Here is a 24,533-nt window from a genome sequence, read left to right as displayed (position 1 = left end):
ACTAGTGTGCCCCCTTCAGAACCGTTCTCCCTGTATGTGGTATTTTGAAAAACCTTAGAGAAACATACATTTTGTCTCATTGAAGCTTGAAATAAAAAGTACACCAGAAAGAGACATGTAAATGTAACAAAAATAGCATTAATAAGCATGGTCAGTGAAAATGATAAAACATTAGCTTCAAATAGATAAAAAGATCGCTCTTCAATTTGTTTATTGATTAATTACCATTGAAACATGAATTCTTATGTGGTTTAATAGTCTTTGTATATAATATATATTGTGTTTTTAATTTTTTCATGGAAAAATAAATCTTGGAACTTTTGATATAAAAATGAAAAAAATGACACTTTACATATTCATATAGGATGACAAAATATAGTTTTAATAACACAATCATACAGAAAAGACTTACAAATACAGCATGTAAATCAAAATCATATTTTATGTAAAACACGCAGGTGTTTATCTTGTTGCCCTTGTCGAGTTCTACAAGTTACGATAGGTGGTTACCCTGGCTAGGCCGTCGGGATATCCCTGGGGGCCCCTTGAAAAAAATACTTTTTTTAATTAAAAAATGGTCTAAATAGCCCTATATTCCCTTTAATTTTGTTAATTTGAGCCCCCTTAATGTGCATGCGCCGGGTCAAGCAGGTGTTTATCTTGTTGCCCGAATCAAGTTCTACAATTTAGGATAGGTGGTTACCCTGGCTAGGCCGTCGGGATATCCCTTGGGGCCCCTTGAAAAAAAAAATTAAACTAGAAATTTCCAACCCTTTTATTCACTGACTAATGTCCACTAAAAAATCCTCGTATTAGGGCAAGCCAGCTATTTTATGGTTGCCCGAGACGTGCTCCACCTTTTAAACCCCCTAGCTAGCTTTCAAAACCCCTAATTTTTGAATATCGAATATTGAATATCTGTCAATTTTACACGCGTTTGAATATCGAACCTGAATATCCAACCAACTTCACAGTTTGAATATCGAATATCCAACCAACTTCACTCCGGTTAAAATACTGGTAACCCTAATACCGTAGTACGGTACGTCTCTACAACGCTATTGCACGTACGTCACGTCGCTGTAGTTAGCTAGCTAGCGCTACAACGCTATCAAATTACGCGCGCTACAGAATACGTCATTCGTAATGAATATTCATTTCTAACTCCGGGCATTGGAATTCATTGCTTACCCAAGTGGGGGATCGTATCTCTGTGAGTTCACTAGATCAAAACGCCCTCTATGGCATGAAAGGGGTTGATAATCTTTCTTTCTTTGTTTCTTTCTTTCTTCCTCTTTTCTACTTTCCCTTTTCCCCTTTCTCTCCTTTATTTTTTCTTTCACACGTTTATTCATCTTCCCATACTTTCTTTTTATTTCTTTCTTTATTCTTATCAAAGAATTACGGAAACCTTTGTTTTTCTTTATTTTATTCTTTCTTTCATCCTACTTTTATTATTTCTTTTTTTTCTTCATTTCTTTACTTCATTTTTCTTCCTTTCCTGTCGAGTGTCAATTCATCTATTTTCTTTCCTCATTTCTTTCTCTCCTACATTCCTTCGTTCACACTCCCTTGCTTTCCTTTAAGATATTTTTTACTCTAAAAAATATTGGGTAAAAATGCTCCATGAGGCATGAGAGTAATTATGTGTCCAACCTTGCAACATTGGGCATTTATCCAGTGTGATGAAAATTTTGCCCATTCTAAAGTAATTGCTGTTTATTTTTTAAACCTAAACTGGACAATATGCTTCCTGCATTGGGTAAAATACTCCCCAAAATTGGTTGGACACATAATTGCCCTCGTGCTGGAAAAGATTTTACCCAATAATTTTTACAATGAACTTCAACATTGTGTAGACTAATTCTTTCTTGATCTTTTTTTTTATCAAAGGTCGAGTCCATCCCAGAAAAAAAGTTGATTTGAATAATAACAAGAATAATGCTAAAAACTTCATCAAAATCGGATGGAAAATAGGGAAAGTTAAGACATTTTAAAGTGTCCCTTATTCTTCACAAAACAGTTCTATATGCTCAACTCAGCTAGTGGTATGTAAATGAGAGAGTCGATGATGTCACTCAATATTTCTTTTGTTTTTTATTGTTTGAATTTTACAATATTTCGTTTTTACGGATTTGAAATTGATGACCATCTTGTTTTAACCACAATATGTTAACACCATATAAATCCCACATGTTCAGGGAAGAACTTTCGGCATGACAATGAGGAAAAAATTGAAATATTATTATTATTATTACTTATTATTTGTATTGCGCTTTTCCCATTAGGCCCATGAATAAGATGTAATATTTTAGAAACTACAAAGTATGAAAGAGATGAGTTTTTAATGACTTTTTGAAGATTGCTAATGATGGAGACTGTCTAATTATTAGTGGCAGGTTGTTCCAGGATTTTGAAGCCGACACCGTAAAAGTTCGGTCACCAGCTAATGTACGAGTTAATGAATATGTGAGGCGAAGGTTATCACTGGCCGATCTATATATAGAGCTCTAGTTGGTGTATACAGATTCAGGGAGTTATTTACATACTGTGAAATATGAAACATTTCATATTTCATATATTAAAATACAAAAGAAATAGTTAGTGGGTGATGCCATTGGTCCCTTCATTTGCATACTGACCAGGATGTGCATTTACGAAAATTAAAAATTGTCATAAATTTTTTGAGTCATTTCAGATTCGATTTTGATGAAATTTTTAGTGTTATCCTTGTTTGATTTTTCTCTTTCTATTCAATCATCTTTTTGTTGGGGTGACTTGTCTTTTAAGGCCTGGCTGGAGCGATCCTGCTCGGTCGATCCGCTCATGAAGCTTGCTTTGTCACTTGTCCCGTATTTCAAAGTAGACGAATTGGTAATTTACCTTTTTGAAAAGTGATTTGATCGGGTAAATCGTCATTATTTTTGTTTTTGTTATTATCAAATTATATCCTCGTGTTATATTATATTATTTTATATTTTATTGTATTATATCATATGACATGATATTATTTACCCTTTTTTAACAAAATTCAATTCTCATTAGGCAAATTTTATGTTCATCTTCTGTCATTCATGGTGGAAGGTATTTGAATATAATCTGTAATTTATCGATATGACGTAGAAAGTCTGTGTGTGTGATTTTCTAAGATTTTTTTAAATCTTACTGGTTTTTTTTAGCTGGGTGTCAACAACTCAGAAAAACGTCAACGCCATTTTTTTTCAACGGTTCATTTTCCCGTCCGAAATTAATGTCTGACAAAGAGACAATTAAGAGTCAACACAATTTTTTGTGGGGGGGGAGGGGGGGGGGGTCTGCTCGACTGCTTCTCAAGATGAGGAACGATAGTACCAACGAACGTAGAAGGCACCAACACCGAAGTGTTAAGCGGAGGTTAGGTCCACAAAGGCCACCCTCCCTCCATTTCGTAGAAGCACGCCTCAAAGCGAAGTATAGTTTGTAATAAAATTAATGTTGTTCAAACACAAATCATATCAAAGATCGATAAAAGCAATCAAACTTATCCATCTAAACAATTATATAAAGCGCAAGGCAATATAAATAATATAAATTCAAACTTTGGATCGTATAATGTTCAATGTACTTTGAGAACTGTTTTGGAAACAAAAAAGTAATAATATATTGTTCAAACATTGGTGACGTCTTAAGGGGGTGACAGTCACCCTTCGATTGTTTATTATGAAAGGGGTGGGGAAGGAAGAATTGAAATGAAAGAAAGGGAAAAAGTAATGAAGAAGATAAAAAGGATATATATTTATGGACCGTATTACTCTATAAACAAACTATATGGCATTCACTATTAGGTCGAATTGCCCCTCCTTAGCTCCCTCCCTTGGTAAAATATCATGCCACCGCCCCTGATACAAACAAATAGCCTTTATGGAAACCGGGTGCGCCCCTATTTCAATGTTGCGAATGTAAAACATAAACACTGATAAAGAAATACTTATATACACTGATACAGGATATACAAAGAAGTTAATACGAGAGATATCGGTAAATAAGTAAAAGAACAAAAACAAAATTATGAGTTGAGTTGAAGAGAGAAGAAGAAAAATGAGAAACTGGAGAAAGAGAGTTAAGAATGAGAAGTAGAAAGAGGATGAGGAGCTAAAGAAGGGACGTGAGAAGGAAGAAATAGGAGTAGGAGAATCAATAACAAGATAGTATAAGGAAAGAGAACATGAATTTTACGAAAGGAAACATGAAGAAAGGGAAAGAAACAATGTAAAAAGGGAATGTGTACGAACTACTAAGTACATCATGGCTTGAGGGATACTTCCGAGTTCAAACAACATACCAAGATATATTTCTTTAACTTCGGTCTCTTTAGGGTTTTAAACTGCAGATCTTCAGGCCTGCTTTTATCAAGCTCGAGAAAGAGAAGGACACACAAAGATAGAAACAAGGAGACTGGCATCTATACAGTCAGGCAGTCACAGACAGAGATATACTTAACAACTCGTTCCTGTTATCGACCATGATTATCTTCATATCGATTGTTTAGTCTAACCCCTGAATATTGCTAGAACCAATGCCACCCTTTTCTAGGAAGCCTGTAATAACGCAATATGTAAATGGTAAACGATATGGCACTATTAATGTTTGATAACCGATACATTATGTCAACATTACCAACAATTGTCAAAAAGAAATAGTGTAGACCAGTTGGAATTACCAGATAGCTGTAAGTCTATACCAAAACAAGATGGCGGAGCATATCGTCTCCTGGCTTTTGGCCAAGGGCGCCAGCATCCTGTCCGATGACCAAGAGGAAAACTCGGACATCTTGCTGAAAGCGATCAAAGATGGCGACTTAAACATTGTTAATCTAACCCTCGGAGGTGTCTCGGACATGAATAAAATGAAATTCGAGGGCGAGTCTCTTCTTAGCATCGCGGCTTATAGCGGACAAGCTGCCGTGGCAAAGGTCCTTGTCAGTAAAGGGGCCGATATTGAGGGGATGGACGAGGATGGGCTGACACCGTTGCATGTAGCTTCGAGAGAAGGACATCTAGAGGTAGTTCGGTTTCTCGTCTCGAAAGGAGGAGATGTCAATCGACAAACTTACGATGGGATGACTCCACTTGCAATGGCAGCAAAACGAGGACACCTAGATGTCCTAAAGTTCATTGTCGGCCAAGATGTCGAGATTGACAAGGCCGACAAGGATGGAAGATCCCCCCTTCTCTGGGCTAGTGCTCGAGGACATCTATCTACAGTCAATTATCTCCTTCGCGTAAGGGCAGATCCGAACAGCGCTAAGAAGAATGGCTGGACGTCCATGCATTACTCCATCTTCTACGACCATCTGGACGTCCTCAAGAGTCTTGTAAATGCAGGAGCTGACGTCAACAGGCCAGATCAAGATGGGACCACGCCTCTTCATGTTGCTTGCTACAACGGTCGTATACAAATGTTGAAGTATTTGCTGAGCAACGGAGCTGATCTTCACAAAACCGAGTTCGATGGGACGTCAGTGCTCCACTCTGCTGCTTCTCAAGGTCACCAAACTATTGTCAGTTATATTCTACGACAAAAAGAGGTACCGTGATTATATCAACTTCTGTTTAATATCACATACCATATTTGCATAATATGTTTTTGATATAATTTGTTATGCTCCCTTTATACATGCGGTGAATGTCCACTATAATTTTTCATGGTACGATAAAAATACCTAAGACATGTAAGAAGCAACTGCATTTCGAAAGTATTATTATTACTTTGACGGGTATTATTGAAAATCGGCAAATAACTAACGAAAAGTAGCATTTGATAAAGAACACGTCTTAATAATCCAGTTATACTCCTACTGACTCTGTCAGTTGCCATAACTTATAAGTCAGTGGTAAATTGTTTAATGTTTAAGATAGATTATAGAAGCTTATTCTTAGAAAGGAAGACTCAACCAAAAGCTTGATTCTCGCACGCAGGGTAGAGAGCTCGTGAACAGACCAGACGCACGAGGGGAAACACCCCTGCATGTCGCCACCTCTGAAGGTTCGACCTCTATCATTGATGTCCTGGTTTCCAACGGAGGTGACCTGAATGCCCAGACGTATGGAGGACAAACCTGCTTACATCTTGCTGCTACAGAACTCTGTGAAGGATCTACAGAGATTGAAGTCACCAAGGAACTGTCAAAGGTATAGAGCGTCCTATTAATTTCAAATAACATGTCTATCAACGAACGTACAGGGCGTCAATTAACCTTTAAAGTTGCTAGTTCCTAGATGTTTGTTGTAACAGGCGTGTGTGTGTGTGGGGGGGGTGCGTGTTTGTACATATTTTTGTTTGGTCAGGGGCATGGATAGATTTTCTTAGACGGAGTGCTGATTTGCTAAGAAAAACTTGACTAATTAAGTCAGGCGATCCTTCAACTCTGCAAAGCAAATGGGTATCGGAATACAAGCACGAACGAAATTCATGATATAGATAAGTTTATTTCAAGTTAATCAAGAAAAACAAAAATTATTTGGGGGTATTAAAAAAAAGATTTTGGTCAGTTTTTCATCCCTTTCAGTCGCTTTCCCGAGGTTCGGGTTTTATTCCGGGAGGTAAATTACATATACATCCTAATTGCCTCACTCATCTGTAATGCTAAACTCAATTTGGCCTAGAGATGAAATAGGGTTAGCCTATTCTTTATGTAGGCCCTATGTCTTAAGTAAAATTTATATAGTTAAATCTAATTTATTTTCATAATTGATTGCTTTAGTTGATGACCGGAAGTTCAAAGGATACCCTCGCACCAGTCGAGGCTTTTATGACGCATTTGATTCAGAAGGGTGCTGACGTGAACATACTAGACATGGCTTCCAAAAATTCACTGGATTATTTATCACACAGGATGGCTAAATTACTGGTTGGGTATGTATAGATGATATTGCAATCTATTTTGAACTTAACCATGATCTAATTATAAAGAGTCAGTTTTAAGGAGCTGTTTTGATAGGCTCACCTAATCAATCCATTATTTAAACTGGACGAACCTTAAGAAAGCCAATGTCGTTGAATTTCTGTTTCGCTATAGGCCCATTTCTAGTCTGTACCTTATACATGAAGTAGTGGTCATAGAAAACTTCTGCCTACTGACTTTTATTAGGGTTCATACGCCTAATAACCTTTTTTTTTTACACAAAATCAATTGATGATTGTAATGAACATCTTCATAAAATTAATCAAGGAATCAAAGTGATTCATCGACCGTCAATTGTGATGCTCTTAAGAAAACCTTTATCATCTATCCGTTATTCTGGACATCAAGTTACCTTGTAATAGCTAACAACAACGCGGCTTCTTTTTTTTTTATTCTTGTTGGGAATTTTACTTCATCTTTCATGAGGATTAGGTTGGCCCACGTTCTCTGCTGTCGACCAACATCAAGTTACTCATCATAAAAAATAGCCAAGAAACCCGAATAAGGAAAGCATGAAAAAATACCAATGTCTATACCTAACTGATGTATCTCACGTCACTATGACAACTACAATTACAACCTTGTTTGTTTTTTGGCTTACCCTCTACAGGGATCAGAGTCGAGCACAAGACGGGCGCCCTCCCGGAGGTGGCAAGGTTGACCAGACAGCAAAAAGGAAGGTTGGTTCTTCAAGATCATCATCCATATTGAACGAAGAGGTCTTGTACCAGTTGTCTGAAGACATCCCGAATGAGTCAGTCCTGGCACTAGGTCTTAAATTAGGAATCTCTCAAGCAAAGGTCAAAAGGTTTGAATCCAAAAACCATAAAGGCTCTGGAGTGACATCATCAGGAACTAATGCCATGCTTTACTATTGGTTTAATAGTACGACAGGTGCAGAGGGGCTACCAACACTCAAAAGAGCACTTAAGAAATCGGGTTTAGCCAGACTGGCGGAGGAATATCTCCAAGAAGGGAAAACCACTTAAAATTTGTTAAAATAGGTGATCCATCTAACAATATCCCTCCTATGAAAGTAGCGAGATTCAATTCAATGTCCAAAATGTAGTTTGGACGTTTAATTTGTAGTAGACGTCGTATACTTCGTAACTCCAGGTCAAATGACCGGGAAACCCCGAAATAGGTCAATTAAAGTTCCTTTAAGATTAAAATGGAATCGCCTTAGCATCTGAACACTTAAATTTATCATGGGTTACTTTTCAAGCGAGATGATATGTGGGCCCAACCATATGAATTTCGGTCCGTCTCTTAAGATTATTTTAAAATGGTTCAAGCAAATATTCCTTTCCACACCAGACGTTTCAAATAAATCTGCTTTGCGGGCACATATTCTATCAATGCCAGACGTCGTGCGAAAAACGCGACGGGGTTATTCACATTCCAGCCATTATTCCAGTGAATTTTATGATTGATATTATTTGCAAGAAAATTCTAGATATTTTATGGTCAGTGCTGCGAACAAAATATTTATCCAGCACTTGATGGTTGGTTATTTATAAGTCGCAATAATTTATTATTTTCAAGCATTTTGTTTTATACCAATTTTTATAATCAAATATCGAAGAGTTAAAAAAATGTGTTTGGTATAATCTCAGGCTTTTCCATCTGCTTATGTTGATGGAATCATTAAAGAGTCAAAGTTTTGATGACATTTGTAATCTACATATTCAGATATCTAACATTCTATTCGATTCCATCATAACTCCAATGAATTTGTATTTAGTTGAAATCATAGCGATTGAGAGGGTATACTTTAACATCTAACGTAGATACCTGGATCCCGTTTCATGAAGACTCGTTATAATAACAAAGGCGCAATATCTATACCAAAATTACCATCAGCCAATCAGATTGGAGGATTCAGTGGCTTTTAACGGTTATTGCACATTTGTTATGATCGCATTTTGATGAAACCGGCCCTGCATCTCCAAAAATTAGGCTATTTGTAAATCGACAGAGAGGAGACAGATATACACGGACAGATTTAAAGACAGAGGTGTAAGGGACAGGGAAAAGTGGAAGAGAGTGGAGAGATAGGAAGAAAATAAAAATATAAGTAGAGAGAATAAGAGAGAAGAGATAGGGGTGAAGAGGGTGAACATGGAGTGGGGTGGTGGAGGGAGAGAGAGAGAGAGAGAGAGGGGGGAGAGCGGAGAGAAAGCAAGAAAGAGAAGACGAAGACGGTACTATATGGGGAGAGACAAAGTAACAAAAAGAGAGAGGAGAAGGATATACAGTGTGTGTGTGTGAGAGAGGGGGGGGGGGGGCGGGGATGGAGAGAGTAAGGGTTGGAAAGGGCAGATACATACATCTGCGGGATTTACATGCAATCAATTGTAGACTCTTTTAATATGAGATTTTTGCAACCAGACAACACAAAAATGCAAAGCTCGGGGACGCCACAAGATCTAAAAATGTTCGAAAGAATTTAATATCTATAATTCTTTTCGTAATAGAATTTCAATAGACTACTAAATAATTTTATTCTATAAAATTATTTATTTGACAAGAAGAAAAATCTAAAAACTTATTTTTAAGGAGCAATTTCTGAACGAGTGAATTTATAGTAAATGTTTTCATTTCAATTCGAAGTGTTTTTTTTTTATCCATGTGGTCACTAAAATGTATTTCAGTATATTTACTCCCTATTCACCCTTTCAAATATATTCACTCCTTAAAAGGTAAAGTTTTCACTCATTCTAAAGAAAGTACGAAAATAACTAAATACACCATATGATTATTTCGAATGATATAAATATCACAAAGAAAGTGTACAGCAAAATAGATAAGGCCTTTTATGATACATGAAAGATTTTCTTCATTGCTAAGATCTGGATTGTTTTTGTTTTAATTAAAAACGACGTAAACGGATGAAAGTTTTGTGTGTACGTTTTTGTGAATATAAACACATAGACATGATAAATAGATATAAAATATGCATAGTAGCATAGCACTATATATTATTGTCTAAAATGATACAAAATTGATATCTTCATCATGTTTTTGTAGGTCTATTACCAAAACTCTCACTATAATACAAATAAATTTACATGTATTGTTTGTCATAATATAGAAATATAATTGTTATGAAATTAATTCCTTTCATGGAGCAGTCACGTCATCATTAGGGGGTTTTGCTCCTCGCTGTACGGTTGGTTGGTTCAAGAACAGACAACATGTATTGTCTAATGTATATCATGAAAAATAACAACCATGAAGTCTTTGTCGAGAATCGGTAAATTAAAACAACAGTTTCGTCCTGGACTGTAGACACACCACCTAATTGAATTTTTTCATCGGCTCCGAAAATTAGGACGAAATTGATGTTCCGATGGACCAACTGTCGACAAAGCCCTCCTAGCTGTTCATCGTCGTTTGATGAGAATTTTTCAATACATTCACTGTGTTCTTAACCATACCGTACGTCGAGGAGCAAAAATAATCCCTAATGACTAATAGGTTGTCCCCCGTGTCCATCATTGACATGCAGATCTGGCGTCGCATATGGCGCATCTGTCGACTCGAGAAACTAATCAAAGCGTGTTGCACCAGTCGCGATCACTACCCAAATGTCATTCTCCCGATGATAACAGTGAATTTTCGCAATCACTTGGCAGACGCTTTTTACAACGCATCGATTCCTTTGAAAATGCAAGTCAAATGATCGTCCCAAGATTCTGACCGGACAAAAATTGCAAATAATTATGTCGTTTGTCCGAGGTAGGACGACACTGTTTTGATTCACCAATTTCGACGCTGTTTTGTCATTGAATGGCATTTGACTTAAGATTTTCTGCGTCATAGAAAGCGTTTGCGTAGTTGTTTTGAAAATGCCCTCATCATGAAAGGGCCCGTGCGGAGGTCCGTTACATCCGGGTTTCTCGGGTTTGTCCTTTCCGTGTTTTTGTTTTTTAAATTGAAAATAGAAGACAGCTACGATCATGTGTGCTTAAGTCTACCCAAAATGCACCTCTCCCCATGATGACGAAACGGAGTGAGTGTCCAGATAACTTCCGTCGCAGACATCCGGGTTCAGAGGGGCTTTGTTCTTGCCTTTGTATTCGATGATGAAATATACCAGCATTATTATGCCGATGACGAGCATGATGAGTCCGATGATAACGCTCGCTATCGACCAGTTCTTTGTAGATTTAGAGGCTTTGAGTGAGCTGAGCCCTGGAAGTCGCCTGCTTTATATTTGTCTTTAACCTGTAGATGAGGATAGAAAGAAAAACAAATGTTTGATATCATTTATCATATAATCAAATTCACACGCGATGTCAACATGATGGAATTGCCCCCCCCCCCCCCCTCTCTCTCTCTCTATCTATCTCTTACCCATTTAATTTCCACTACATGCCTATTAGTACTTTTGTTCTACTATTTGCCCTTTTGGATTGTATAATGTTCAATAGACTTTGAACCTTGTTTTTGGAGACGAAATAATTACAATAATTAGGTCGAATTGACCCCCTCCCTCCCCCAACATAATATCATGCCACCTCCCGCCCCCACCCCTACAGTTCGTCATGCTTACGCATCACAGCAGAGTAAAGTATTCTGAAGAGGTAGAAGCGCTTCAAAATTTGGCCAATAGATTATTTGCAAATAATAGAAAGAGATTATGGTAAAAATAACCCAAGATTTGCTGTTGGAATGCCGATGATTGGAAAAAAAATCAGGTCCTACCTGTACCATTATTTGCTGATTACTCACCTGTTCTTCACTTTATTGTGACGTCAAACAACGCGCATGGCAAAAAACATGCGCAGATAGGGATGTGCACAAACCTGACTGGAGAACGCCTTTTATTATACAAACAATGTTACCCTTTTCTGGGAAGCCTGCATATGTGCACTGGCAGATCTGGGGGGGGGGGGGAGGAAGGACCTGGGAACAATTTTTTCAGTGGGGATGCTGAAATCTCTCCTCAAGGGGGGGGGGCACATAATTGAGTTTTCCATAATTACACACACACATACATGATAGTTGCTTCTTAGCTTTCTTCTTATAAAAGAACATAGATATATAATTAGATAACTCGAGTGCGAGCTTTTTTTGGGGGGAGGGGGCAATTTCATGTATTTTGTCCTGAAAATTGAAAATTTTGAGCAATGTTTGTGGTCCTGAACAAGATGCGTATGTAATAAATAATAACTGCGAACGTGATCAGATATTGTTTATATACGCTCTTGTCTGATCGAAAGGGAAGTATTATAAGGACTGTCTGCAGTTACCCATTAAGACGATATATATATCAACAATCAAATAATGCAGGCGCGAAGCGCGAGATGAAAAATTTGACATTCCGGCCTAAATACTAGACATTTTAAGCACTTTTGTAATCATAAACATGATAGGTATATAAATATACAATTGATGCGAGCGCGAAGCGCGAGCGGAAACAAAATTGAGGTTTTAGACAAAAAAAACCCGAGACATTCTAAACACTTTTCTAATAATGAAGAGGATTATTATATAACTATACAATTGTTGCGAGCGCGAAGCGCGAGCGGAAACAAAATTTCAGACCCCCAAAACAAGACATTCTAAGCACATTTCTAATCATGAACAGGATAGGTATATAACTATACAATTGATGCGAGCGCGAAGCGCGAGCGGAAACAAAATTGAGATTTCAGACCAAAAAACAAGACATTCTAAGCACTTTTCTAATCATGAACTGGGGGTGTTTCACAAAGATTTAAGTATGACTTAAGTCGCACTTAAAAACCGACGCGTACATGATATGCAACGCGCGATTTTATTGATAGATACGCATTATATAGTTCGCGTCCTCATGACACGATCTGACCAATGTGGTCAAGCCTTTCATACCGTACGCAAATCATACTTAAATCTTTGTGAAACACCCCCCAGGATAGGTAAATAATTATACAATTGATGCGAGCGCGAAGCGCGAGCGGAAACAAAATTGAGATTTCAGACAAAAAAAAAACCCGAGACATTCTAAACACTTTTCTAATAATGAACAGGATAAGTATATAACTATACAATTGATGTGAGCGCGAAGCGAGAGCGGAAATAAAAATGACACTTCAGACCTAAAAACGGGACATCTTAAGCACTTTTCTAAGCATGAACAGGATAGGTATATAACTATACAATTGATGCGAGCGCAAAGCGCGAGCGGAAAAAAATTGAAAATTCAGACCTAAAATCGGGACATTCTATTCATGTCTTGTAAATTAAGAAAATGATTGGCAATTTGATATATTTTTTCATTGATGATGTGAGCGCGAAGTGTGAGCAGAAAATTTTTGATAATCTGATCTGAAACTCCACACTGAATGTAATATGTTTTGAACAGACAGAGAAAAAATCAAACGAACATGGGAATAAAAATTTGATCAAAATCCGACAAGGAATAACAAAGTTATTGCAGTTTAAAGATTAGCATTATTCCGGTGAAACAGTTTTAAGCATGTCTTCATTAATATTCAATGAGCAAACTGATGATGTCATAACCCCACTTGTTCTTTTGTATCTTATTTCAAAACATTAGGTTTGTTCAGTATTTTCCCTTTAAGACCCCCAAAACAGTTGAATCGACAACGGATTTAGTCTATGAGATATTCTTTGCTGCCACTTATTTCATTATAAGGGAGATATATCATTCACACTATATTTATGAAAAATGATTTTGATTCCATGTAATGACACAAGAAACAGGATAGTGGGGATGTGACATCTTCACCCTACATGGGCGGAAATCCCTGAGGGCAGGAGGACGTGTCCACTCCGCTACCAAAAATAGTAGGACACAACATCAAATGTCTCCCTTCTATTTTAGTCTTTCATGGAGAAAAATATATCACTTCACAAACAAAATAATACCTTTTGGACTAAATGACCATACATTTTGAGTGAAAATCTTTTTTTTTTTTTTTTTTGGGGGGGGCTTTTCAAATTTTGTTAGGGTTAAAATGATTTTACATTTAGGGTGATAACCTTCTCTTTTTTTGCTTGTCAAATTTTCCAGGCCCTTGTCCCCCTCCCATTGGGGACAGATTTCCGCCCATATCAACCCACCTATTAAATATTCATGACGACATGCATATCACCATTTTCATAAAATATTGCTAAACTTTAGAATTAAATTACTTAAATATTCGTTATCAGATTTTCATAAAATTGTATTTTATATAAATATTTTCAGCCCGGAGTAGCCCCAAGACAAGCTGCGTATCTGAATAAACATGCGTGCGCATGTTAAAAGTTAGACCTAGTATCTGGGCATTGTAAATAATTTTCTTATTATAAAAATCAATAATGCAAGCGCGAAGCGCGAGCAGAAAATATTTGGTATATTCCCATCTGAAAAGGGTGAATTTAAATACTATTTTAAGTACTGTGACGGAAAAATACGAAGTGGAGGTTTTTTTTTACAAAAACGTCGTTCATTTTCATTACATTTCTGTCATTTTTCACCTTTTCACTAGATTTCCAGGAGGTGCTGTCTATGGAAAATTTCAAATGCAGCACCCCCGGTATCCCCGCTTCCCAGGCCCGGGGGGCCACTTCCATTCACAAGTGGATACCATGCGCGACCATGGGGTCTCGAAAAGCACCCTAAACACGTAATTTCCATATTCTGAAAATGCACCCCTTAACAAGTATTGGCGTGTGAAACCCTACCCTTAACAAGTATTGGAAACAAAACGATATACTCTTGGCAAATATTCCCTGAAATGAACCCCTAAACAAGTACAGGAATGTTTTATTGTTACGGGTCCTTCGGTCGTCGGCTTTACCTTATTTGGTTTAGTACGACCCCATCTTCTACACCTCGCGCAAATCGGACTCTAATCACGAAGTGTTGGGGCAAAAAGGACATCCTTTATAAAACATTTTAATTTTGTTTTATCATCCCCGCAAATTCGACCCTAAACACGTAATTTTCCTAGCGAAATAGATACCCTTTTTTCATTATTTTTGTGTTTTTGACACCCTTATCACGTTACGTACGTAACGTGCCCTATCGTGAAAAAGACATCCTTTTTACGTGTTTTTTTTGGTCGCGCATGGTATCCACTCGTCAATGTAAGTGGCCCCTCCGGGTTCCCAGGGCCATGAGGAAGGACGAGAAATACTGTGAAATTTGATTTCTATTGTCTGACTTGTAATTGTTTATACTAAACACGGGCGGTCGGGCACGCGCACACTTGATTGACATAAAACCTGGAAGTTTCAAGTCAACCACACCCATATTCCATTATGTCCCTCCCTGCTATCGAGTAGTGTAGAAACTATGGTTATCACTTATCGCGCGCGACCACGTCTGTATCGGAGTGCCGGAGCTTGATTGAGTCGCGTAATAGGAGGGATGTTATTGGAATATGTGAGACTATGTAAATGAACATTTATTTAAAAAAATACAAACTGAAAGGGAACCTGATTTCGTGGGGGTGCTGCCTATGGAAAATAATACACGCAGCACCCCTAGGAAAATTTCTGAGGGTGCTTCAGCACCCCCTGCACCCCCGCTTCTCAGGTCCCTGGGGCGAAGCCGGACCGTGCCCCCCCCCCCTCCCTTGAGAAGCAAAATTCAAATTTGTGAATTTTACAACAGAGGTGTGCCCCCTCTTTTGAAACTGAAGACCTTTTTTTTTTGCGGGTACGAAATATCCTTAATTTGTGGTTGAAAACTTTTTTTTTGCTTTTAAAAATTTTCCTCCGAAAAATTTGCCCCCCCCCCCTGGAAAATCCTGGATCCGCCCTGATTATATGATAAGGTAAACGAAATATCATATGCTACAATTAACCTTTGATAATCGCGACATTATGTCAACATTATAGCAACCATTGTAAAAAATAGTCAAGTGTAGACCAGTTGGAATTACCAGATAGCTGTACGTCTATACCAAAACAAGATGACGGAACAGATCTTCAATTGGGTCGTGAACAAAAGTGTCAGTATTCTAACCGATGACAAAGAAAATGAAGAAGAGGATAGGTTGCTGCATGCGATCAAAGATGGTGACCTCAACATTGTAACTATACTGCTCAGTGTTGTCTCGGACATGCATAACAAAATTTGTTTGATATTCAGATCAGAAGGGACATTTTAAGGAATGATTTTAGGAATTCATGAAGAGCAAACATATCTCACCAATCCACTAATGCGAACGTAATCACGGACAGGAAATGTTTATATACGAAGACCTTAACATGGGGCAATCGCTTTTTGTAAAAGAAGCATATGTCACTACATAAAAAATTATCACTTAAGTGCTAGGAAATATATTTGGTTTATATTTACTTGAAAACTGGATGTTTTAGTACAACAGGATTATATATCTCGTTAAACAGACAATGCGAACACTAGGAACAATGAATACGTAGGTCCTGGGCAAATTATGTTTCCTAAAGTTATGATAAAATTGTTTCTTATGTAATGTAACATAACGTAATTATAACATAACATTATAATGAATAATATTTTCTTCTTTCCCACTACGTTTCTCTTCCTTTCTTCCTCATTTCTCCTTTTCCCCGTTTTTTGGGGTAAGCCGATGGGGGGGGGGGAATGGGCCCCCATGCCCCCTGTAGTTACGCCACTGTATGTCCATATGGCAAATACCCCCTCCGATATTATTATCTTTTTTACCCCATGGTGGTTTAATGGTTTTATTAGAGATTACATTCAAAATTTTTTGACATTCCATCTTAATCCCTTCCCCAAAACCCTAACATTGATGAATTGGAAGCAATGGGGGTTTCTCCTCAATGTTATAATGAGGACATAAGTATTTCGTTTTGAAATGGTGAACTGGCTCTTTATTTGCATTTTATGATTCAATAATATATTGTTTTATTTGTTAAGCGGTATTTTAGGAAGAATTTTCACCAATAAAACAATTATCTCTTGTGTTTTTTTTTTCATTTCTTCCGTAAAAGGTGGGGGGATGTTTGTACAGGCCATCCCCCCTCCTCGAAAAGTGGGGGGATATATCCCCCCATCCCCCCGGGATTTACGCCAGTGAACGTATGTAATAAAGTTCATGTTGTTCAAATACAATTTATCGTATCAAAGATAGATTAAGGTCAATCAAAATGATCCATCCATAAACAGGTAAATCGCTAGGCAATTTAAATAGTATAAATTAATACTGTTCCTTGAACTTTATGATGTTCAATGAACTTTGAGCATTGTTTTGGAGACAAAAATAATAATATATTTTTCAAACATCGGTGACGTCACACTGGGGTGACAGTTTTCCTTTGATTGTTTATTATGAAAGGGGTACGTGGGGAAGGAAAAATTAAAATGAAAGAAATGAAAAAAATAATAATATAGAAGATAAAAAGGATATCTTTTTATGAACCGCATTACTCTATAAACCAACTATATGGCATTCATTATTATGTCGAATTAGCTCCCTCCCCTGAAAAAGTATCCTGCCACTGCCCCTGATACAAATGGCCGTTATGGGAACCGGATACGTCAGCATTTTAACCTGTATCATATTTTCAATGTTGCGAATGTATAACATAAAAAATGATAAGAAAATAATAATATATATATATATATAGGATATGATATACAAAGAAAAGAATACAGGAGATATCGGTAAAATAAGTAAAACGAAAAAAAAATTACGAGCTGAGTTAAAGAGGGAAGAAGAAAAATGAGAAACGGGAGAAAGAGAGTTAAGAATGAGAAGTAGAACGAGGATGATGAGCTAGAGAAGGGACGTGAGAAGGAAGAAATAGGAGTAGGAGGATCAATAACAAGATAGTATAAAAAAAAAAGAAAGAGAACAGGAATTATAAGAAGAAGGCAAACGCGTGGGCTTGTCGTGGACTGTGTAGTTGCGCCGCGACGATGCGTTGTGGTCAGTTCAGAATCTCGCCTTTCAAACAGAGGGTCGTGGGTTCTACTTCCTAGCCACGGCGTGTTTCACTTCAGCAAGAAATTTATCCACACTGTGCTGTACTCGACCCAGGTGAGGTAAATGGGTACCGGCAGGAAGTAATTCCTCAAAAAGCTGTGCGCACCAGAATCGGCAGACTACCTAAGCCGGGGTAATATAGGAGCGCCTTGAGCACCTAGCAAGGTGGATAGTGCGCTATACAAATCCCATATCATTTATTATGGAGAGGGAAAGAAACAAATAAAAAAAGGGAATGTGTACGATCTACTAAGCTACATCATGTCTTGAGGTATACTTCCGAGTTCAGACAACATACTAAAATGGATTTCTCTAACTTCGGTCTCTTTAGGGTTTTAAACTGCAGAGCTTCAGGCCTGCAGCTTTTATCAGGCTCGAGAAAAAGAAGGACACACAGAGATAGAAACAAGGAGACTGGCATCTATACAGTCAGACAGTACGTCACAGACAGAGATATACTTAACAACTCGTTCATGTTATCGACCATGTTTATCTTCATATCGATTGTATACTCTAACCCCTGAATATTGCCACAACCAATATAACCCTTTTCTATGAAGCCTGCATAACAGTATTAATAACGCAATATGTATATGATAAGGTAAACGATATGTTTATCTTCGTATCGATTGTATACTCTAACCCCTGAATATTGCCACAACCAATATGACCCTTTTCTAGGAAGCCTATATAACAGTATTAATAACGCAATATGTATATGATAAGGTAAACGATATGCTACAATTAACCTTTGATAACCGCGACATTATGTCAACATTAGCAACGATTGTCAAAAACACAAGTGTAGAATAGTTAGTTGTAAGTCTATACCAGTACAAGATGGCGGAGCAGATCTTCTCCTGGATCCTGGACAAGGGCGCCAGTATCCTGTCCGATGACCAAGAGGAAAACTCGGACATCTTGCTGAAAGCGATCAAAGATGGCGACTTAAACATTGTTAATCTAACCCTCGGAGTTGTCTCGGACATGAATAAAATGAAATTCGAAGGAGAGTCTCTTCTTAGCATCGCGGCTTATAGCGGACAAGCTGCCGTGGCAAAGGTCCTTGTCAGTAAAGGGGCCGATATTGAGGGGATGGACACGGATGGACAGACACCGTTGCATATAGCTTCAAGAGAAGGACATCTTGATGTTGTTCGGTTTCTCGTCTCGAAAGGAGGAGATGTCAATCGACAAACTTACGATGGGATGACTCCACTTGCAATGGCAGCAAAACGAGGACACCTAGATGTCCTAAAGTTCATTGTCGGCCAAGATGTCGAGATTGACAAGGCCGACAAGGGTGGAAGATCCCCCCTTCTCTGGGCTAGTGCTCGAGGACATCTATCTACAGTCAATTATCTCCTTCGCGTAAGGGCAGATCCGAACAGCGCTAAGAAGAATGGCTGGACGTCCATGCATTACTCCATTTTCTACGACCATCTGGACGTCCTCAAGAGTCTTGTAAATGCAGGAGCTGACGTCAACAGGCCAGATCAAGATGGGACCACGCCTCTTCATGTTGCTTGCTACAACGGTCGTATACAAATGCTGAAGTATTTGCTGAGCAACGGAGCTGATCTTCACAAAACCGAGTTCGATGGGACGTCAGTGCTCCACTCTGCTGCTTCTCAAGGTCACCAAACTATTGTCAGTTATATTCTACGACAAAAAGAGGTACCGTTTTTATATCAACTTCTGTTTAATATCACATACCATATTTGCATAATACTGTATGTTTTTGATATAATTTGTTATGCTCCCTTTATACATGCGGTGAATGTCCACTATAATTTTTCATGGTACGATAAAAATACCTAAGACATGTAAGAAGCAACTGCATTTCGAAAGTATTATTATTACTTTGACGGGTATTATTGAAAATTGGCAAATAACTAACGAAAAGTAGATAATCGGCAGCCTTTCCTTAAGCATTTGATAAAGTCTTAATAATCCAGTTATACTCCTACCGACTCTGTCAGTTGCCATAACTTATAAGTCAGTGGTAAATTGTTTAATGTTTAAGATAGATTATAGAAGCTTATTCTTAGAAAGGAAGACTCGACCAAAAGCTTGATTCTCGCACGCAGGGTAGAGAGCTCGTGAACAGACCAGACGCACGAGGGGAAACACCCCTGCATGTCGCCACCTCTGAAGGTTCGACCTCTATCATTGATGTCCTGGTTTCCAATGGAGGTGATCTGAATGCCCAGACCTATGGAGGGCAGACCTGCTTACATCTTGCTGCTACAGAACTCTGTAGTGGCAAAGGATCTACAGAGATTGAAGTCACCAAGGAACTTTCAAAGGTAGCTCTATAGAATGTCCTATAAATTTTAAATAACTTATCTATCAACAAACGTAATGAGCATCAATTAATCTTTTTGCTGTCGACGCCCCCATCGTTCCTCGATAATTATTGTAACAAGTGTGTGTGGATTGGGGAAGGGGGGCGGGCTAACGTGTTTGTACATAATTATGTTTGGTAAGGGGCATGGACAAATTTTCTAAGATGGGATGCTGGTTTGTTAATCCCCAGGTTCTGGTCTTTTCCGGGATGTGATTTATGCATCCTGATTGGCTCATCTATCTTTAACTGCTAAACTCCATTTGGCCAAAAGATGAAACTGGGTTATTCTTCATGTACTTAAGTACAATCATATACTATAGTCTTTTTTCTAATTAATTGCTTTAGTTGATGACCGGAAGTTCAAAGGATACCCTCGCACCAGTCGAGGCTTTTATGAAGCATTTGATTCAGAAGGGTGCTGATGTGAACATACCAGACAAAGCTTCCAAAAATCCACTGGATTATTTATCACGGAGGATGGCTAAATTACTAGTTGGGTATGTATAATGATATCGCATTCTTTTTTCAACTTTGCCATGATCTAATTATAAAGAGTCCGTTTTAAGGATCTGTTTTGATAGGCTCACCTAATCAATCCATTATTTAAGCTGGACGAACCTGAAGAAAGCCAATGTCGTTGAATTTCTGTTTCGCTATACGCCAATTTCTAGTCTGTACCTTATACATGAAGTAGTGGTCATAGAAAACTTCTGCCTACTGACTTTTATTAGGGTTCATATGCCTAAAATCAACTTTTTTACACAAAATCAATTGATGATTGTAATGAACATCTTCATAAATCAAGGAATCTAAGTGATTTATCGACCGTTAATTGTGATGGGTTCTTTTCACTGTAAAAAATATTGGGCAAAATTTTAACCAGCACGAGGGTAATTATGTATCCAACCAATTTGGGGCAGTATTTTACCCAATGCGGGAAGCATATTGTCCAGTAAGGTTAAAAATAAGCAGAAATTACTTTAGAATGAGAAAAATTTTCATCACACTGGATAAATAATAATACCCCCCCAAAAATGCCCAATTTTGGTTGGATACATAATTACCATCACAGAGCATTTTTACCCAATATTTTTAAGAGTGTAGAGAACCTTTCTTATCCATCCATTATTCTCGACAATCGAAAGTTTTGATATTACTGTGCATTAAGTCACCTTGTAATAGCTAGCAACAACATGGATTTTAATCTTTATTCTGGTTGGGAGCTTTACTTTACCTTTCATGATGATAAGGTTGGCTCACGTTCTCCGCTGTCGACTAATATCCATTTACTCATTACGAAAACATAGCAGTAACCCGAATAGGGAAAGCATGAAAATTACCAATGTCTATACCTAACTGATGTATCTAACGTCGCTATGACAACTACAATTACAATCTTGTTTATTTCTTGCTTACCCTCTACAGGGAGCAGAGCCGAGTACAAGACGGGCGCCCTCCCGGAGGTGGTAAGGTTGACCAGAAAGTAAAAAGGAAGGCTGGTTCTTCAAGATCATCATCCATATTGAACGAAGAGGTCTTATACTGCTTGTCTGAAGACATCCCGAATGAGTTAGTCCTGGCACTTGGTCTCAAATTAGGAATTGCCCAGGCAAAGGTCAAACGGTTTGAGCAAACAAATCACAAAGGCTCTGAAGTGACATCATTAGGAACAAATGCCATGCTTTACCATTGGTTTAATAGTACGTCAGGTGAAGAGGGGCTACCAACACTCAAAAGAGCACTTCAGAAAGCGGGTTTAGCCAGACTGGCGGAGGAATATCTCCCAGAAGGGAAAACCAATTAAAACTTGTTAAATTATCTGATCCATCTAACAACTTCCCTCCTATGGAAGTAGCGAGATTGAATCTAATGTCAAAAATGTAGCTTGGACGTTTAATTTGTAGTAAACGTCGTATACTTCGTAACTCCAGGTCAAACGACCGTGCAACCCCGAAATAGGTCAATTAAAGTTCCTCTTAAGATTAAAATGGAATCGCCGTAGCATCTGAACACTTGAATTTATCATGGGTTACTTTTCAAGTGAGATGATATGTTGGCCCAACCAGATGAATTTCGGTCCGTCTCTTAAGATTATTTCAAAATGGTTCAAGTAAAAATTCCTTTTCACACCAGACGTTTCAAATAAAATGAATTAGTATTATATCTGCTGTGCGGACACATATTCTATCAATGCCAGACGTCGTGCGAAAAACGCGACGGGGTTATTCACATTCCAGCCATTATTCCAGTGAATTTTGTGGTTTATATTATTTGCAAGAAAATTATAAATATCTTATGGTCAGTGCTGCGAACAAAATATTTATCCAGCACTTGATGGTTGGTTATTTATAAATCGCAATAATTCATTATTTACAAGCATTGGTTTTATACCTATTTTATAATCAAATATCGAAGGGTTAAAAAATGTATTTGGTATAATCTCAGGCTTTTCCATCTGCTTATTACATCTATTTTTGTTTACAATGGAAACATGTAGATCAGATATTAAAATTTATTTTCGTTTCCCTGTATATTAGAAAGTATTAAGGTCTTGATAGTTTTTTGTCGACGAAGGGATGCTTTTTCTTTTAGACACTTGCTTTCAACAAGGCAAACATGCATACGTATATTTAGCATTTTCACGATATAGGTGTGACTGTCTGAATTATTCAAACTTTTTTTTTTTATTATTATATTTTTATTGGAGAATCATCGAGGATCACAATATATACAAACAATTTTTACATGATTAGAAAACAAAATCAATAAGGCAGAATAACAGCAAAATGGTGCATTGATCAAAAGCGAAGTTCCGAGACAGAAAAGGATGATGGCCAGTGTACAGACCTTAGTTTACAAACCTCCAGAAAGTCACTATTTCACTGACATCGAAGACCTACAAAAAACAGGTAAACAACGCGCAGCTATGGCCGGATACTTAATGTGAAAGACGTATAAATTAATCACCTTTGATGGAATCATTAAAGAGTCAAAGTTTTGATGTCATTTGTAATCTACATAATCAGATATTGAACATTATATTCGATTCCATAATTCCTATGAATTTGCATTTAATTTAAATTATTGAGATTGAGAGGGTATACTTTAACATCTAACGTAGATACCTGGATCACGTTTCATAAAGACTTGTTATAACAACAGAGACACAATATCTATAACAAAATTTTCATCAGCCAGTCAGATTGGAGGATTCAGTGGCTTTAACTGTAATTGCACATTTGTTATTATGGCATTTTGATGAAAACGGGCCCTGCATCTCCAAATAAGTCAAAGCGACAGAGAGGGAGACGGACGGACACGAACAGATTTAAAGACAGTGAAGAGAGAGCAAGAGAATATAGATATTAGTAGAGAGTAGAAGACATAGGCCCGTATTCTGAAGTCGGGTTTAACTTAAACTTAGGTTCAAAGTTGTTGTTTAAGTATGGATAGCGAATTGTTACATAAATCACTAACATAAAGGTATCATATTTCAGCTCATTTGGCTCTCAAATCATTCATGATTGTCTAGGAAGTATAAATAGATGATTGTCTTCACCAACGATGAATCAGGAAAGACCATAGCAAACATAAGAAACATACAACTTAATAAGCATTTTGACAATTTTGGCTTCCCATACTTAATCCCGACTTCAGAATACGGGCCCATAGAGGGGTGAAGAGTGGGGTGGTGGAGAGAGATAGAGAGTCAAGAAGATGGAGATCGAGGGAGAGAGAGAGAGAGAGATGGAGAGAGGGAGAGGAAAGAGAAAGTAAGAAAGAGAAGACGAACTGCCATATGGGTAGAGACAGAGTAACAGAAAGAGAAGGATATACAATGTGTGCATGCGTGTGTGTGTGAGAGAGAGAGGGGGGGGGGATGGAGAGGGGGAGGGTTGGAATGGGCGGTACATAAATCTGCGGGATTCACATGCAATCAATGGTAGACTCTTATAATATTTTTTCTTTCAACCATACAACACAAAAATGCAACACTCGGGGACGCCTCAAGATCTAGAAATGTTTGAAAGAATTTAATATCTATAATTCTTTTCGTAATAAAAGTTAGTAGACTTCTAAATAATAGAATTTCATTCTATAGAATTATTTATATGAAAAGAAGAAAAATCTAAAAAAAAAATATTTTTAAGGAGTGAATTTCTGAACGAGTGAATTTATAGTTAATATTTTCATTTTCTAATTCCAAATGTTTTTTTTTAATCCATGTGGTCATTAAAATGTATTTCAATATATTGTTTAAATCTGTATTTATATTTACTTCCTATTCACCCTTTCAAATACA

The 24,533-nt window shown here is 37.6% G+C and overlaps 3 protein-coding genes across 3 annotated transcripts; all 3 read left to right on the top strand.

The window, feature by feature from the left end:
- Positions 1-4,729: 4,729 nt before the first annotated feature.
- LOC121417631 (myotrophin-like) lies at positions 4,730-5,444 on the top strand. Its single transcript, XM_041611368.1, has 2 exons — positions 4,730-5,260; positions 5,364-5,444. Exons 1-2 carry the CDS (start codon positions 4,730-4,732, stop codon positions 5,442-5,444), a joined length of 612 nt encoding a protein of 203 aa, XP_041467302.1.
- Positions 5,445-6,754: 1,310 nt separating this feature from the next.
- Positions 6,755-7,948, top strand: LOC121416558. The gene is made up of 2 exons (XM_041610053.1): positions 6,755-6,894; positions 7,554-7,948. The coding sequence occupies exons 1-2, from the start codon at positions 6,791-6,793 to the stop codon at positions 7,930-7,932; spliced, it is 483 nt and encodes a 160-aa protein (XP_041465987.1). The 5' UTR covers positions 6,755-6,790; the 3' UTR covers positions 7,933-7,948.
- A 10,763-nt stretch (positions 7,949-18,711) lies between these two features.
- On the top strand, positions 18,712-22,161 carry LOC121416557 (ankyrin-3-like). Its single transcript, XM_041610052.1, has 4 exons — positions 18,712-19,557; positions 19,971-20,189; positions 20,576-20,727; positions 21,656-22,161. Exons 1-4 carry the CDS (start codon positions 18,721-18,723, stop codon positions 22,032-22,034), a joined length of 1,587 nt encoding a protein of 528 aa, XP_041465986.1. The 5' UTR covers positions 18,712-18,720; the 3' UTR covers positions 22,035-22,161.
- Positions 22,162-24,533: the final 2,372 nt, after the last annotated feature.

Source organism: Lytechinus variegatus, chromosome 6 (genome assembly GCF_018143015.1).
Source record: "Lytechinus variegatus isolate NC3 chromosome 6, Lvar_3.0, whole genome shotgun sequence".
In the NCBI taxonomy this organism is placed as follows: Eukaryota; Metazoa; Echinodermata; class Echinoidea; order Temnopleuroida; family Toxopneustidae; genus Lytechinus; species Lytechinus variegatus.
Note: the sequence above shows the minus strand (reverse complement) of the source record. Positions and strands in the feature narration are given on the sequence as shown.